The 15,419-nt window shown below is 51.3% G+C and overlaps 5 protein-coding genes across 5 annotated transcripts; 3 read left to right on the forward strand and 2 right to left on the reverse strand.

The window, feature by feature from the left end:
- Window positions 1–144: 144 nt before the first annotated feature.
- On the reverse strand, window positions 145–1,246 carry T069G_10558 (NADH-ubiquinone oxidoreductase ASHI subunit (CI-ASHI or NDUFB8) domain-containing protein; the record flags this gene model as incomplete). The annotated part of the gene is made up of 5 exons (XM_056177768.1): window positions 145–174; window positions 241–552; window positions 613–789; window positions 874–950; window positions 1,165–1,246. The coding sequence occupies 5 exons, from the start codon at window positions 1,244–1,246 to the stop codon at window positions 145–147; spliced, it is 678 nt and encodes a 225-aa protein (XP_056024058.1).
- A 219-nt stretch (window positions 1,247–1,465) lies between these two features.
- T069G_10559 (type III restriction enzyme, res subunit domain-containing protein) lies at window positions 1,466–6,751 on the forward strand (the record flags this gene model as incomplete). Its single annotated transcript, XM_056177769.1, has 3 exons — window positions 1,466–5,665; window positions 5,744–6,533; window positions 6,579–6,751. 3 exons carry the CDS (start codon window positions 1,466–1,468, stop codon window positions 6,749–6,751), a joined length of 5,163 nt encoding a protein of 1,720 aa, XP_056024059.1.
- Window positions 6,752–8,562: 1,811 nt separating this feature from the next.
- Window positions 8,563–11,533, forward strand: T069G_10560 (protein kinase domain-containing protein; the record flags this gene model as incomplete). The annotated part of the gene is made up of 7 exons (XM_056177770.1): window positions 8,563–8,610; window positions 8,687–8,715; window positions 8,794–8,911; window positions 8,979–9,126; window positions 9,192–9,838; window positions 10,004–10,708; window positions 10,790–11,533. 7 exons carry the CDS (start codon window positions 8,563–8,565, stop codon window positions 11,531–11,533), a joined length of 2,439 nt encoding a protein of 812 aa, XP_056024060.1.
- A 607-nt stretch (window positions 11,534–12,140) lies between these two features.
- T069G_10561 (increased loss of mitochondrial DNA protein 1 domain-containing protein) lies at window positions 12,141–12,842 on the reverse strand (the record flags this gene model as incomplete). The annotated part of the gene is made up of 4 exons (XM_056177771.1): window positions 12,141–12,327; window positions 12,373–12,433; window positions 12,509–12,647; window positions 12,705–12,842. 4 exons carry the CDS (start codon window positions 12,840–12,842, stop codon window positions 12,141–12,143), a joined length of 525 nt encoding a protein of 174 aa, XP_056024061.1.
- Window positions 12,843–13,542: 700 nt separating this feature from the next.
- T069G_10562 (prenyltransferase and squalene oxidase repeat domain-containing protein) lies at window positions 13,543–15,021 on the forward strand (the record flags this gene model as incomplete). Its single annotated transcript, XM_056177772.1, has 4 exons — window positions 13,543–14,145; window positions 14,203–14,248; window positions 14,301–14,617; window positions 14,689–15,021. The coding sequence occupies 4 exons, from the start codon at window positions 13,543–13,545 to the stop codon at window positions 15,019–15,021; spliced, it is 1,299 nt and encodes a 432-aa protein (XP_056024062.1).
- Between the last annotated feature and the right edge of the window lie 398 nt (window positions 15,022–15,419).

Here is a 15,419-nt window from a genome sequence, read left to right on the forward strand (position 1 = left end):
ATAATTCTGAAAAGAGTCAGTTTAAGGATTCAATTATAGATTGGCGATCCAAATAATCAGGTTGTCCCAACATTTGTCCCGAGAAAGACGCATCAGGTAAGAAAAGGTTTTTATTCTTGATTATGTACAAACTAACAGTTTACCTTACGGGTCCTCATCGCCAGCCATTCGTGCCTATAATTCCATCTATCAGCATAATTCCCACTTGAAATCTAGTCGTTATATCGACAAGTTACTTACTCTTACGGCTCCCGGGCCACCCAATTCCCGCTCCAGGCCATTCTCAAATTCCCTGGGGAAGGCAACCCTATCAGGGTAGTTGAGGTAGACAACCCCTGAAACTCCGAGGAAAACGGCAATGAATGTTCCAACCATGATAAGACCAGGCCCCGTAGTAGTCCACGTATACTCCCAAGGGGAGAAGATACCCATCATGTCGTTATCCTCGTGAACCGGCTCGCCAAAGTTTCGTCGCTCCTGAGGGTCCCACCAGGTGGCATATGGGTCGCGGAACTGTCGCTTGATTCTAGGCGGGTTGATGTAGCCTCCGTTCTACAGCCAGCAGTTAGATTCTCGAGCGTTTTATCCCACCAACACTGGGTCGTTACGAACCATTCCGGGATCCTGAGCTTCGCTGAGTCGCGGGAAATCGGGGTACTTTTCGTCAATCACTTTCTTGTCGGAAAATTGAGATGGCAAAAAGCCTCGTCGCTGAATCGTGGGGAGCCTTCGGCTGGCAGCCATGGCATTGCGCAGAGCCGAAGCTCGCACAACTCGTTGTGGGAGCATCTGCAGAGAGCGAAGAGGTCAGTCGGTCGGGTGGTTCGCTTTAACTCAATCGTCTTGCGATTGTAGGATCGACTCAGCGCTCACCTTGGGCGGATTGACTGTTGCTTCAGCGCCCAATTGCTGCGTAACGGGATTGCTCTCCGTATAATGACCTCGACAGTCTACCGAATTGGTTAGATTTGAGGTTGTAACGACAATCGACCTGCGCAGCTGGTGCCTCAGGCATCGAGCCCAAGATTCTCTGCAGCTGGAGGGAATTACGACACGGGATTTGTATCGGACCGCCTAACAGAACTGCGGTACTTGAAGGTACAAGAGCTAGTGGCCCCACCATTGCAAAAACGCGCAGTCAGCGCACCAAACTAGCTGCCGCACCATGGGTACCGCGAGTATCCGGTATGTACTGCAGCCCCTCCAGTGCCCTTTGCTCCCATTTCCGCACCACCTTAGGTACCATGGCGCCGTCGAGATTCTTCCTGCTCAAAAGTTTTTGCTGAAGAGACTGGAATTGCTCGCAAAATCCGCTGCAGCGCTCCGCCCAGGCCTCTGATCATGTGCAAACTTTGTCCGAATGTTCGGTAAATCGCCACGAATCCGTAGATGTCAATTTCTCCCCGCCAAATGATAGCCTCACAGAGATTACGCCTGCGACGTCCCCTAGCTCCACGTTGCTATTATGCCCGAGACCGCGTCGCCAGACCATGTTATCCTCGACGCGGACTCTCTGGCTGCCTCATCAGCAGACGCACCCCTAAACACTCACGCCAGTGACGCGCCGCCCGTCGAGCCCGAGGATCGGGAAGCTGCCGTCGAATCTCAGGCGAATGGCCATGCCCAGCACGACGCGACGCCGGCTCAGGCAAATGGCCACGTGCTGCAGCAAGCGGAAGCCATGGACGACGCTCGTCTCGACGACAGCGAACGGCCTGCGAAGAGACAGAGGACCCGGAATGCGACGCCGCCGCCGCCGGCTATTCGCAAGCTGAAGCCCATCTCGCCACCGTGGAAGAAGATCGAGGCTGACGGCCCAACATCGTACACTGAGAACGGGCGGCGCAAATCCGGTCGTATCAATAATTCGTTGCCCATCCCGGCCGAGCCGTCCAACCTGAATCCGAAGCGCAATACTAGACATTCTATGAATGGATCGACAGGAAGCACGCCCAAGGAGAGCTCGATGACTAATGGCAAAACAAGCAAGATGGCAGGAGGCAACGCATCCAAGCAGAAGCCCTCGGGCAAGGCCACGCCAGCCAGCACCACGGCGTCCGAATCGAACTCGAGATACGCTTCCAGACGAGGCGCTGCTCCAGAGCCCAGGTCATCTTCACGACTCACACGCCGACGAACTCCCTCACCTCCGCCACAATCCCTCAGACACTCCACGCGCACACGAAGAACACGGCTCAGTGATGTGTCTGCTGCGGCTGAACAAGATGCTGGCGGCAACATCACTAAGCATAATACCTTTGAAAGCTCCGGCAAGTCACCTCGAGTTAAGCTGAGGGTCTCATCTCGGCTCGGTGTGATTCCGCTGGTTCATCCGGACCAGGTTCGCAAACGACCACGCATTGGGACTGACTTTGACGATTTCTGGACTCGAGCGGGAGATATTCCGGTAGAAGATGGCGGCCTCATGGCCTCTGAGGATGGGCCACCGTATACAGACGAAATGGCACAGAATGATGCACGCATAGTTCTCCGCATTGAGAGGGAGGTCGAGCCGGGTGGGCTTCTTTCGATGCAACGCTGCTCCCTATTCGTGCCTGAAGGAGAAGAGGAGCCACCAAGGCAATGGGCTCGACAAGACCATATGACAAAAGCTGCTGCCAACTTTCGAAAGCTCATGGTAGTAGAACAACAGCGCCATCGATCAACAGCCAAAAAGCTTGCCGAAGCCTGTCGTGAAGAATGGCTAAGGCGCCAACCCAAATCTGCCGAAGAGATAGAATCGGAAGCAAGGGCCTTGTGGCTAACACGGTATCGGGTTGTTCTCAAATCTCTCACTGGTACTTGGGATAATGTACGTGCAGAGGTTAACAGACGGCGATTGGCACAATGGGAGGCGGAAGAGCAAAAAAGAGTCAAAGCCGCGCTTAACCAGGCCGTCAGTCTATCGGAGCAGAAATTGCAGGCTCGCCGCGCCGGAGGCATGGATTCTGAATCTCTTTTCGACGAGGATGATGGCTTTGATGATCTGAGCGACAGCGCTAGCGACGATGACGGAGACGAAGACGGATCTCGTCTGTCTTCCACAGAGACTGATGGAGGCAGCGGCGACGGCGATGATAGCGATATGATGTCTTCTTCCGAAGACGAAGACGAAGAAGATCAGAAAGACGTGGCAGACGAGGGCCTCACACAGGAACAGCTACGAGCGAAATACGCCAATATACCTGACCTGAAAATACCTAAGAAAGCAGAATCAATTGCCGAGAACACGAGCCAAAGCCCTGGCAACGCAGGAGAGTCAGACGCTGAGACCAGTGATGAATCAGTGGATATGGATGACGATTTAGGATCTAGTGATTTTGATGGTAGTGGCGAGTCTGGGGATGAGGGGTCAACAGATGAGTCGGGATCTGAAGAAGAGGCCAGTGGTCTGCTGGGACTCTTTTTTGGAAAATCAGAGCTGAAAGAAATGAAGAAAATCGAGACCAAGGCTGAAAGTCCCGAAAACGGCGAGACGAGCGGTCAAACTGATGCACCCGAGCCGGAAATCGCACAGCCAGATGTTGAGATGGAGGATGAGGAGGATGAGGATGAAATGTCGCTTGTCCGCCACCCCGATTCTATCAATGGTGATGGCGCAGATGATAACGGAAATGGTGCTAATAATACGGTGGAAACCAAGCCGAATGGCGTGGAAAGCGGAACGGAACATGATGATGAAAGCAAAGAGCCTAGAATTCCTTCAGACCATGTCGACGTTGATACAGAAAACGTTGATACAGAAAACGTTGATCAGGACATAGCGATGACAGATGCTCCAGAGACTACAGCCAGCGATGTGCCAAAGTCGGAAGAGCCTACAAGCACAGCAACTTCAGAGAAATACGCCCATCCAGAAACAGGGGCTACGGATGTCCATTCTGATACCTCACCGAGTACATCACTCACAACAACCATGGACACCAAGTTAGAATCGAAGCAATCCGATAGCGAAGTATCGCCGCTGAAAGAGACTGTACCGGTAGAGTCACCCACCACCGTGGCCCGAGTCTCAACACCTCAATCCGCAGCCCAAGTTCCAACACCTCAATCCACGGCCCATAAAATAGAAGTTCCGTTCCTCCTGCGGGGGACACTACGCGAGTACCAAAGACAAGGCCTCGACTGGCTGGCTGGCCTGTATGCAAACAATACCAATGGCATCCTGGCAGACGAGATGGGTCTGGGCAAAACGATCCAGACCATTGCGCTATTAGCGCATCTTGCCTGTCGTCACGAAGTCTGGGGTCCTCACCTGGTCATTGTGCCCACCAGTGTAATGCTCAACTGGGAAATGGAATTCAAGAAATGGTGTCCTGGCTTCAAGATACTTGCCTACTACGGCTCTCAAGAGGAGCGGAAGAGGAAACGCCAAGGCTGGAACAACGACGATGTTTGGAACGTCTGCGTTACTTCATATCAGTTGGTGCTTCAAGACCAACAGGTGTTTAGGCGACGCCGATGGCACTATATGATTCTTGACGAAGCACACAATATCAAGAACTTTAAGTCACAGCGATGGCAGACGCTGCTAGGGTTTAACACACATTCACGCCTGCTCCTCACAGGAACTCCGCTTCAAAATAATTTAACCGAGCTGTGGTCGCTGTTGTTTTTCCTTATGCCTGCGGAGAACGGCGTCGGGGGATTTGCAGATTTGCAAGAGTTTCATGACTGGTTTCGCAAACCTGAATCACAGATCTTGGAGAACGGGAGAGACCAAATGGATGACGAAGCCAAGGCCATCATTGCAAAGCTGCACAAGGTTCTGCGACCGTATCTTCTCAGACGTCTCAAAGCGGACGTGGAGAAGCAAATGCCCGCCAAATACGAACATGTCGAATTCTGCCGACTTTCAAAGCGCCAACGTGAACTGTACGATGGCTTCCTAGCACGCAGCGAGACGAGAGATACGCTGGCATCCGGCAATTACCTCTCCATTATCAACTGTTTGATGCAGCTGCGCAAAGTCTGCAACCATCCTGACCTGTTTGTAGACCGTCCCATCATGACATCCTTCCGCATGCGCAAATCTATAGTCGCGGACTATCAGGATACGGTGAGAGTTGTGCAGCGGTCTTTGGTTGCAGACAGCCCCATGAGCACTGTCAACTTGGGTTTTCTCAACCTAGTGCCCACTCAGCATGAGCATCTATCTACCACGAAGGCGGATAGTGTAGCCCAACTGAGCTCCCACCGCGTCCTCATGGATCTTAGAGAGGCTCAGAAATGCCGAGCTCAAAATGCCTACACAACCCTCGACCCGGCTACGGTAGAGTCGAATATTGCCTATGTTGAGAGTGCTGCCCGGTGGGGCCGCTTCGAGGAACTGCAACACTGCGTCTACCTCAACGCCCTTCGTCGGCAACAAAGGCCGATATATGGCAGCAACGTCATAAGCTTGCTGAACATCAACGCCCATGACCGTCTACGCAAGCCCCGGCCTAGAGTTCCCCGAAAAATTATGGAGTGGTTCGATTCCGACTCGGCCTTTGTACAGGCACTAACTCCATCCCTCGAACAAAGAGCTGATAGCTTCAAGACTGCCATCGAAAAATTCTCCTGCGTCACGCCCGCGGTGGTGACTCGGGACTTTAACCAGCTTATTCTGGGTCGAAAGGGTGTGGAGGCATTTACCGATGAAGACCTCAAGCTATCAGCACCGGTGCGATGGGCGCCTTTTATGCCCAAGCAACCCCCTGCAGACCCTTGGCACGAGGCTCGAATGCGTCTCACCATCCAGTTTCCCGATAAGCGTCTTCTTCAGTACGACTGCGGCAAACTGCAGGCACTAGACAAGTTGCTGCGCAAGCTGCAGGCTGGCGGCCACCGCGCCCTCATCTTTACCCAAATGACAAAAGTCCTCGACATCCTAGAGCAATTCTTAAATATTCACGGGCACAAGTACCTCCGACTAGATGGTGCTACCAAAGTCGAGCAGCGCCAAATCTTGACAGATCGGTTCAACCATGATTCACGCATTCTCTGCTTCATCCTGTCCACTCGATCAGGAGGTCTGGGCATCAATCTTACGGGCGCAGACACAGTCATCTTTTACGACCAGGATTGGAATCCGGCCATGGACAAACAGTGTCAGGACCGATGTCATCGTATCGGCCAAACGCGTGACGTGCACATCTACCGTCTCGTAAGCGAGCACACTATCGAGGCGAATATTCTTCGTAAAGCATCACAAAAGCAGATGCTTGACGATGTAGTTATTCAGGAGGGCGAGTTTAACACGGATTCGTTCAACCGCCCCTCAGTCAGAGATGTCCTTGGCGAGAAGGTGGATTTTATGAGCGAAGGCGTTGCTGCGGCAGATGCCGCTCTTGATCTAGTCCTTGGCGGATCGGAAAGCAGCAATGATCAGCGCCGTGTTGGTCGCGTTTTTGAGCAAGCGGAAGACAAAGAAGATGTCGCCGCCGCACGCGTGGCAGAGAAGGAGATATTGGCCGACGATGCTGACTTTACGGAAAAGGCTGGTGGAGCTACCTCTGGCACCTCGACAGCACGCCAAGGGACGCCAGCAGGCAAGTCTATCTTTGAAGGGGGCATTGGAATACTAGATGGGCCAGTCGAGCCCGGTATCGACGTAATTGAGGAGTATAACGCTTGGGGCGGACGAATGGGCAACGTTGATGACTATATGCTTTCTATCATGACCGAGGAGTTGAAACACACGAAACTGGAGCTGCCAAAGGATAAGAAGAAGGGCAAGAAGAAGGGCAAAGACACGAGGAAACGATAATAGCGGACGCACCTCAGCTGTTGTCAAACGAGTATTGTGGTTGGATTCACTACCATCCAATGTAATCTCAGCATTGTGTATAAGTACGGTACCATGGTTTTGTTGTGTTGTAAGTTACAATAGTGTTCGAGGGAGACATCATTGCGCGTGTTTTAAAAAAAAAAATGGTGGGGGACATTATCATGACGAGGGAGTTTGGGGTTTTCAAAAGGCGATAGCAGGTTGATTACTAGGTTTAGATTTGGTGGGCACAGGCACTGCCATTGGAAATGCGCATAAATCGAATAATCTCCCATGACTTTGATCTCGTCCCTTCTTGTATTTGTTTGTTTGTCTGAAGCACTGCTACCCTATATTAAAGGATAGAATAATAATAGTTGGCTTTCCCTTTTCAAGATCTATATGATTATATGAGTATTACACAATGCTGTTGGTAAACTTGTCTCTTCTGGGATTGGTTCAGCTGACATGGTTGTAAATTGTCGTCCGGACTGTCTTGGTTGTTGACTCGTTAGTCGTGATCAGCAGGAGGCTGCTATCAAAATCCTGTACCTTGGTCTATTTGAAACAGCCAGTATATTAATCCCAGACAGAAATGTACCAAGGAATGGAAGTCATCAAGTTGACTCTGATTGGATCATCGGTGTCGACAATGGCAATGATAGTAGTACTGTAAATAATTCTCGTCCAAGCCACTGATCGAATGTTCGTATATGCACGATATCATCACCGAGGCTCATTCTCTATCCCTGGCGCTTTTTAGTGCAAAAGCTAGACCAGTACAATGACACGCGCACATGTTGCGGCTGCAGAAGATGTCACAGCGCATCTGGGGCCCCACTTGGGACTAACTTGGCCAGCACAATGAGCTCTGCCTTGGAGTGGACGGAGAGGCTGAAGTACCGGTACCTGGTTGAGTCGGAGCATTTACAGACTCGGAGTTACAGGCTGTTGCATAGAACACGGCAAGACGGGTTGATTGTATGCACAACATCAAGTCCATTTTTTTTTTTTTTAACGTTCGTACCTGTCCTTACCATGCTTCTTACCTAGTATTTGTGCGGGATTAGCAGTGGAATACGAGTTTGGTAGTACCAGGTACATTGGAGATGCTGAGAATGGCGGGAACTGGGGAATGCACTGCAAGGTACGAGCATGGAGCACCTCTACGTGTGCCTGGCACTCAGAGTCCAAGTACCGCTACCTCTGTGGCGTTGTGGCACCACGCGTAAGGCAGTCCGAGTGCTCGTACGGGCGGCTTACGGGGGGCCATTACGGAGTTACAGGCACTCTGGCTTAGGGCCAGCCAGACACGCTCTGCCTCTCTGCGCTGTGCTCCAGGGCTGCCAAATGCTGCAGAACGGAACGGCCATCAGTATCAGTCAGCCCCCCCCCAGCAGGTCCAGCTCAGGTCCAAAGTCACCGTCACGGACCCCCCATGTCGAAATTTCCCAATCCATCCTCGCCTTTGCAGACAATTTCGCTTCATCTTAATGCGACCGATGCCCAGCGGGGAAGCGTCTCGTCCTCCATCTCGCCATTCGACGCGCCAATTCGGCCTCTTGCCACCGCGATCTCGCCCTCGGAGCCATCGTCGAATGCATTGACGCCGCCAGAGGCTGAGCCGGAGCCTGACCCCGAGCCCGACGCCGCAGACACGGACAACGACACGCAAAGGGGGCGAGACGGAGACGTTGACGTCGTCCCCTGTGGTTGACGGACACGGACACCGACGCCGGATTCTAAGGGCCTTGTGCATCTCCATTCCTGGCGTCAAGAGAGCTCGCGCTGCTGGCGCACGACGACGAGGCATGCAGACGGCAAAGGGGAAGGCCGAGGCGCAGGGACGGAAGGCCAAGGTGGGTTTATTCAAGATCTGAGAGGCGGACGAAATGGAAAACATGGGGAGGTAGCTAACAGAAGCTGGTGTTTTAGCTTGCGACTTCCTACCAGGAGCTCTTGGAGTGAGTTTTCCCCCCATCTCCATCCAGACTTGCGTCTCTCTGGGATCTCTCCCCTGACTGACATGCCACTTTCTGCAGCGAATTCTCGAGCACCGACCTCAAGTCCGTCGGCAACTATACTCTTGGCCGCCTGATTGGCAAAGGCTCCTTTGGCAAAGTCTATTTGGCCTCCCACAAACTCACAAATGGCTCCAAGGTCAGTGCTTCTTTATCGTTGGCGGTCCTATTGAGTTGTCCTCCGACTAACGGCGCTGTTTGCTTAGGTCGTCTTGAAGTCGGCGAATCGAACCGACTCGAACCTGGCCCGCGAGATCCACCATCACAGACAATTCGTCCACCCCCATATCGCAAGATTGTATGAGGTGATTGTGACGGAGAACTTGGTGTGGATGGTCCTGGAGTACTGTGCAGGTAAAGTTTCGATGGATCGCTTGGTACTCTCTTGGATGTGAACTAACAGGCTTGCGCTTTTGTAGGGGATGAATTGTACAACTACCTCCTCGACCATGGCCCGCTTCCTATGCCAAAGGTGCAAAAGATTTTTGCCCAACTAGTCGGCGCCGTCAGCTATGTTCACATGCAGTCTTGTGTTCATCGCGATCTCAAGCTCGAAAATATCCTCTTCGATACGCACGAAAACGTCAAGCTTGTCGACTTTGGCTTTACCAGAGAATATGAAGGCCGAACAAATCATTTGCAGACCTTTTGCGGAACAATATGCTACTCTGCGCCTGAAATGTTGAAGGGGGAAAAGTATGCTGGTGAAAAGGTGGACGTCTGGAGCTTGGGTATCATTCTATACGCCTTGCTCTGTGGAGAGCTACCTTTTGACGACGACGACGACAACATAACCCGAACTAAGATTCTCACCGAAGAACCAACCTATCCCGAACACTTTCCTACAGAGGCAATTCCTCTTATCAAATCCCTCCTGTCGAAGCGGCCTCTTCTCCGACCATCACTTCCAGAAATTCTAGCTCATCCTTTTCTCGCAGAGCACGCACCGGCGCAGCAAGCTATTCTCGAAACAAAGGCCTTGCCCCCATTCTCTACTCTGCTGGAGAAAGACTGCCTACACCGCATGCGTAGTGCTGGTGTGGACACCGACTCGGTTATTGAAAGTGTACTTGCACAAAAGTGTGATGCCCTGGCTGGATGGTGGACGTTGCTGCTCGAAAAAGAGGAACGAAAGATGCGCCGGAGGGAAAGAAAGAGGAAAGAAAGAGAGAACGACAAGAGCCTGCATAGGATATCAGTGGCTTCAAGTCGTTTTGAGCGAATGCTGCAGGATGTCGATGAAGACGGCGGTCTGACGAAGCAGTTTATCAAATTAGGAGACCCAGCAATGCCCAGAGCTCGAGGAAGACCAGATCGGAGAAGCGCTCACTACTATGACCTGGCTATCGCCGACATGTCTTACTTTACTGCCGAAGGCAGTCGTTCAAATGGCCCGCAGACTCCAGACGAAAATGGCCGCCATCGTTCTATTGACAGCCACTCGATTCGCTCAGTCTCGACGACGCGCAACTACCGGCCAATTCCACCGCCCAAGGAAGGCATTTTACGCAGCGCCAGGTCTCGGGGATCGACACTGCATCTCGTCACCACGACCGAGTCGCTTGGCCTGGGTGACCACAGCGCTCCACCAAGCTCTCAACAGCAGGATGACAATAGCTTACAGAAGGCCAAGAAGAGGCCTAGCCAGGCCATCATTGCTCACTGGAAAAACTGGACTCATTGGTTTATCGAGAACACGACTAGAAGGCGGCGTGGGCATGAAAGGCGCACGAGTCGAAGTGTGCCCGACTTGCATAAGAAAGAAGGCAGCACCAAAAGCAGCAATGATGCCAGTCCCAGGCCACAAACCAGCAAATACCCAAACACGAATTCCCTAGGACCAAACGCTACCGCTCCCCTCCCCAAGGGGGTCGTGGCAAACGGACACCTGGCCAAGGCTAACGGATCATCTAGCTACGGCTCTCTTCGAGGAAGTGTAAGCGGGCCGGTAGCGACACCAACATCTCAGCAACCGTTGAGACCTCGGATCGCCACTTCACAAGCTTATAAACGCCAGTCACTATCGCCATCTCCGCTAACACCCCGAGGTACTGCTGCCCGGCGTTCGTCGGCAGGCTTGCGGGGGAGAAAATCGACATCATCTTCCGTGTCCTCTGTTCGATCAATGCACCACCATCATCACACGCACTCCAAGGCATCTTCCACCAGTTCTACCGGCTCCGTGTCAACGTCTAAAACGCCGTTAGGCCGTGGACACTCGCCTCATCACTCAGTCAAAGTTCTGCCTGCGACGCCCACGGGCACAGCATTCCCTTCCAACATTCGCCTCGTCCGCATGCCACCTGCTCCGCCGGTGAACTCGTACAATGAAGGTATGCCGACGCAAGCTCCTGGATCACCTAACCCCTTTGCCTCAGGCGTCATGTTTGCGAAGCGAAAGAAGAACCTCTTCAAAGGCCCGGCCCTCAGTTTCGGAGCCTCCCATGGAGCAGTACGGAATGCGTCCGCTGGCCCCCATTCTCACTCTCGCAGTGGCAGCGCCTCAGGATTGGGACGCCGTTCTGGAGAGATTACTATTCAGGAGGAAGATGAAGACCACATGGGTGGCCTTGATGAAGAGGAAGAGGAAATCGAGGAGGTGGATGCGTTTGGCCCCGTGATTGGTGGCCCGGGGGAGATTATTGAGGAGCAGATCCTTGAAGACGAAGCGACAACTCCGACGGCAGAGAGGCACCCGACGGCAGAGATACACAGCCCTTCTTCGACAATCTCTCCCAGAAACACTACTATACTCGCATAATGTCGCTTGTTGAACGAAAAAGAGACGAACGAGCTCAATTTTCAACTTCGAATCGAAACGGACTGCTTGAAATAAAGATGGCAGATGCGTAATACAGCATTAAACGTGGAACATATCCAAAGGCAGATGTGTTCCCGATGAGATCCAACGAGATCCCTCACCTAACCCCTATTTTATCTCTATTTTAATTTTTCTTCTTCTATTATTGTTTTAGTGAGCCCACGTTGGCGAGGAATGGACTAGGTCGCTACTGTATATTTGCAAAAAAAATCTTCTTGTCTTTGCTACTACGGGTCGATTGTTCAGTTTGTAACAAAACAACATGCTCCCTTTTTATATGTACTATACCCACCGTGGTCATGGATATCTACGTTGTATTCCCTTACGACTTAGACTTTGAGCAAAGCTAGAATTTCGAAAGTCGATAGAAACAAATTTCCTTGGTTGTTTTCTTTTACAAGATGTATTACTTTTTTTTTGTGTGTTTTCATTTAATTATATGATGATTGCTCCAAAAGAGGTCGCTCTAATAGTGATGCTTGTACTCCAAATAGTGGGCGGTAGGAAGAAAAAAAGATTATTTTGAAACTTCTTTTACTGGGTAAACTTATAAGGTTTGCCTTTCTCGTTCCTCCTGCTTTCTCATCTTTTCGACGAGGACGGAGCGCTCTTCTCGCAGGGTAATCCATGTCCAGAACCAGGCCATCATTTCGACAAACATGAATGCGAAGAGAAGTCTGTTGTGTAAATGGTCGGTACCCGATCCAGATGCTTTGTAAGAGGTGTTTGGGCGTCTTGTCGATGAAGAAGAAGAAGAGGAGGAGGAGAATAATATTGACGAGGGGCCGAAAGCGTAGGAGTAGGCGACGAGGAGCATGGAGAGGAAGAAGCGGAGTGGAGCTGTAGCGATTGATGCTGTCAGTAAAATAGTTCTTGGGATAAGGAGAGAGAGAGGGAGATGGAGAGAGGGCGAACCTTGAGTGCCCCAGTAGTAGAAGGCGCTGAATTCCTCGGGCATGGACAGTGAGACGAGGTCGCTGATGCCGGAGAAGGCGAGGATGACGGACAGGAGGGCTAGCGCTGGGCTTGGGACGTCGAAGCCGCGAACTTCGGGCTGGTACAAGTTGCAACGTTAGATGGGTGAACGGATGGGGGGATTGAGAGGATTTACCATGTTCATGCTTTCTCCTAGAACAAAGACGATTGCCTGGTCTGCTACCGTCTTGGGCTTGAAGAGGAAGAAGTAGGCTAGGGTGAGGTGGAAGAGGGAGATGGAGGTGATGATTGTGGTGGACGATATGAGAGCCATTGTGGGCGAGTTTTGCGACCTATGGGGTCTGCTGCGGAGGAGATTATTTTGGTGTTTGTTTGTTATCGGATTGTGTAGTTGAGCATGCGAGACGTCGAGATTTTGGGGGGTTGTTTCCGAGACTCCGTACTCCGTATACGTGGCACGAGTTTTGTCTTTTTCAGCAGTCGTTTTATTTTCGCGGCGTGTTTCGAGTGAATGCTAGGGAAAAAGCATATTCCTCTTCTCTATGGAGAGTAGGTAGAAGTTTCGGAGCGGGGAAGTAGAAGAGACGGGCCTTTTTTGTTGAAGTCGAAACAAAGAGACCATGTGGTTTGGATTTGGCATCACATGCTCGAGTGCCTATAAAGGGTGAAAGAAGGTATGGGAAGCTTTGTTGAGCTTATCGATTGGAGCTTGGACTTGGATGGATGTGGCGCTGCGGGTGTGGCGCATTGGATGATGATGTGGGGTTTTAGGTTGAATAGAGAGGAAGACGGAAGTGAATACGGAGCGAGCTATTATGGAAATGGATTGAGCTGTATGAGCTGAAGTATGGAGCCGTGCTGATTCTGATTCTCCTTGATTTGGGATTTCATTGATTGCTTATCTTAACTTTACCAGTGTTGAGCTGTAGACTATCAGCTGCCTGAATCACACCCGACTCTATTCCTCATCTGTCTCAACCAACTCAACAGACATCAGCCTCACCATCGCCATCATGAGCAGTCCAGACGCTGAAGAGCCCAAACTGGACAAGGCTCGCCACGTCAAATACTGGCAGCGATGCCACAACACCTTCCTCCCAAGTGCCTACACCTCCAATGACTCCACCAGACTCACCTTTGCCTTCTTCATCATCTCCGCCCTCGATCTCTTGTCCGTGCCCCTCACAGCTCAAGACCGAGCTGCGGCGCGAGCTTGGGTCCTGAGCCTCCAACATCCAGACGGTGGCTTCTGTGGTAGTCCAACCCACTCCATCACCGGTGACAACGCGTCCAAAGGATCAGCAAACATAGCGGCGACTTTCTTTGCCCTAATTATCTTGGGCTTGGTAGCGGAGTCGGAAGAAGAGCAGCGCTCGGCCTTTGCGGGGGTGGATCGCAAGGCATTGTTGCTTTGGCTGAAGAAACTGCAGAGAAACGATGGAAGTTTTGGACAGGTTCTGTGGGAGGGGGAGCCCACGGGTGGGAGAGACATGCGACATAGTTATTTGGCGAGCATCATTCGATTCATGCTGCGAGGTTCGGTTCAGGAGGGGGATGAGAACTGGGTCGAGGATATTGATACTGAGGGGATGATTGAGTACATAAGGAGTGTTCAGGTAATTTTGCTATCTCTCTTAGGGATGTGATGACGGTATTGACTGTGAGATGAACAGACTTACGACGGTGGTATCGCTGAGTCCTCAACGGAGGAATCTCACGGTGAGTGCTTCTCTCACCTGAATGACTTGACCGACTTACTAACATTGTTTAGGTGGATATGCGTACTGCGCAATTGCTGCTCTGAATTTACTTGATCGGCATTCCGAAACATTTACACCAGGTGAAACCAAGCGGGCGCTGGACCGTGGCATTGCAAATCGCCAAAGCCTGCTCAGGTTCTTCGCAAGCAGGCATTTTCCGTACTTGGCAAAAGAAGAGGAGACCAGAGACGAGACAGCAGTCAATCACCTTCAAGCTAAACTAGGAGAGCTGAGCCTTGATGGAAGACTTCCCTACGTTGGATTTAATGGCAGGTGGAACAAGAAAGCTGATACCTGCTATACGTGGTGGGCTTGCGGTGCTTTGAGGGTGAGTCTGATGGCCTTTTGACGTCCTTGTTGAGCGTTACTGACGAGAAGGGATTGATGTCCCGATTCTAGCTCCTCGATTGCGACAGCTTTTACGACGCCGAGCCATCTTGCAATTACCTACTGGACATTACCCAGCACAGAATCGGCGGGTTTGGCAAATCTGTTGGCGACCCTCCTGATATCTACCATTCTTACCTCGGATTGACCACGGTGGCTTTGTTGGGCGGATCTGAGCTGAAGGAGGCCGACGCAGGGTTTTGCTGTAGTAAAGAAGGGGCTCGCAAGATTGAGGTGGCTAGAGATGGGTTGTTAGAGACTTTGAAGAGGCAGAGTGAGCAGCGTGGGGGATGGGGGGCGGATGAGTTTTGGGGAAAGGCTGCGGAAGTGATTAAAGTGAAGTAGTAGATAGCTATGGTGATATTAACATATGGGGGCCATTTATAACGAATACAGTTGTACCAGAGCCTTTTATATTTGGTAAACCATCTGGTATCAAATGAGAGCTACCTAATTCCTTTTCCATAGAGTAGCAATGACAGAGAAAATAGAGAAACCACATACAGCCGGCGCAAGCATTACGACTCTCAACAAAGAGACATCCTATTCCCTACACTACGGCTTGATGAATATAATCTTTGTATTTTCATCAATTTGAAAGAGAGCTAAAACGGAGGAGATCTTCCATGCTCCTTTGTGATCCCTAAAATTTGATAGAATGCTCTGGCGAAAGAAAAGGAAAACTTTTGTTCACTAACTCTGAATAACAACTCTGAAAATGCTCATGTCTCCACAACACTCAA

This window comes from Trichoderma breve (assembly GCF_028502605.1).
Source record: "Trichoderma breve strain T069 chromosome 7 map unlocalized scaffold00007, whole genome shotgun sequence".
Lineage (NCBI taxonomy): Eukaryota > Fungi > Ascomycota > Sordariomycetes > Hypocreales > Hypocreaceae > Trichoderma > Trichoderma breve.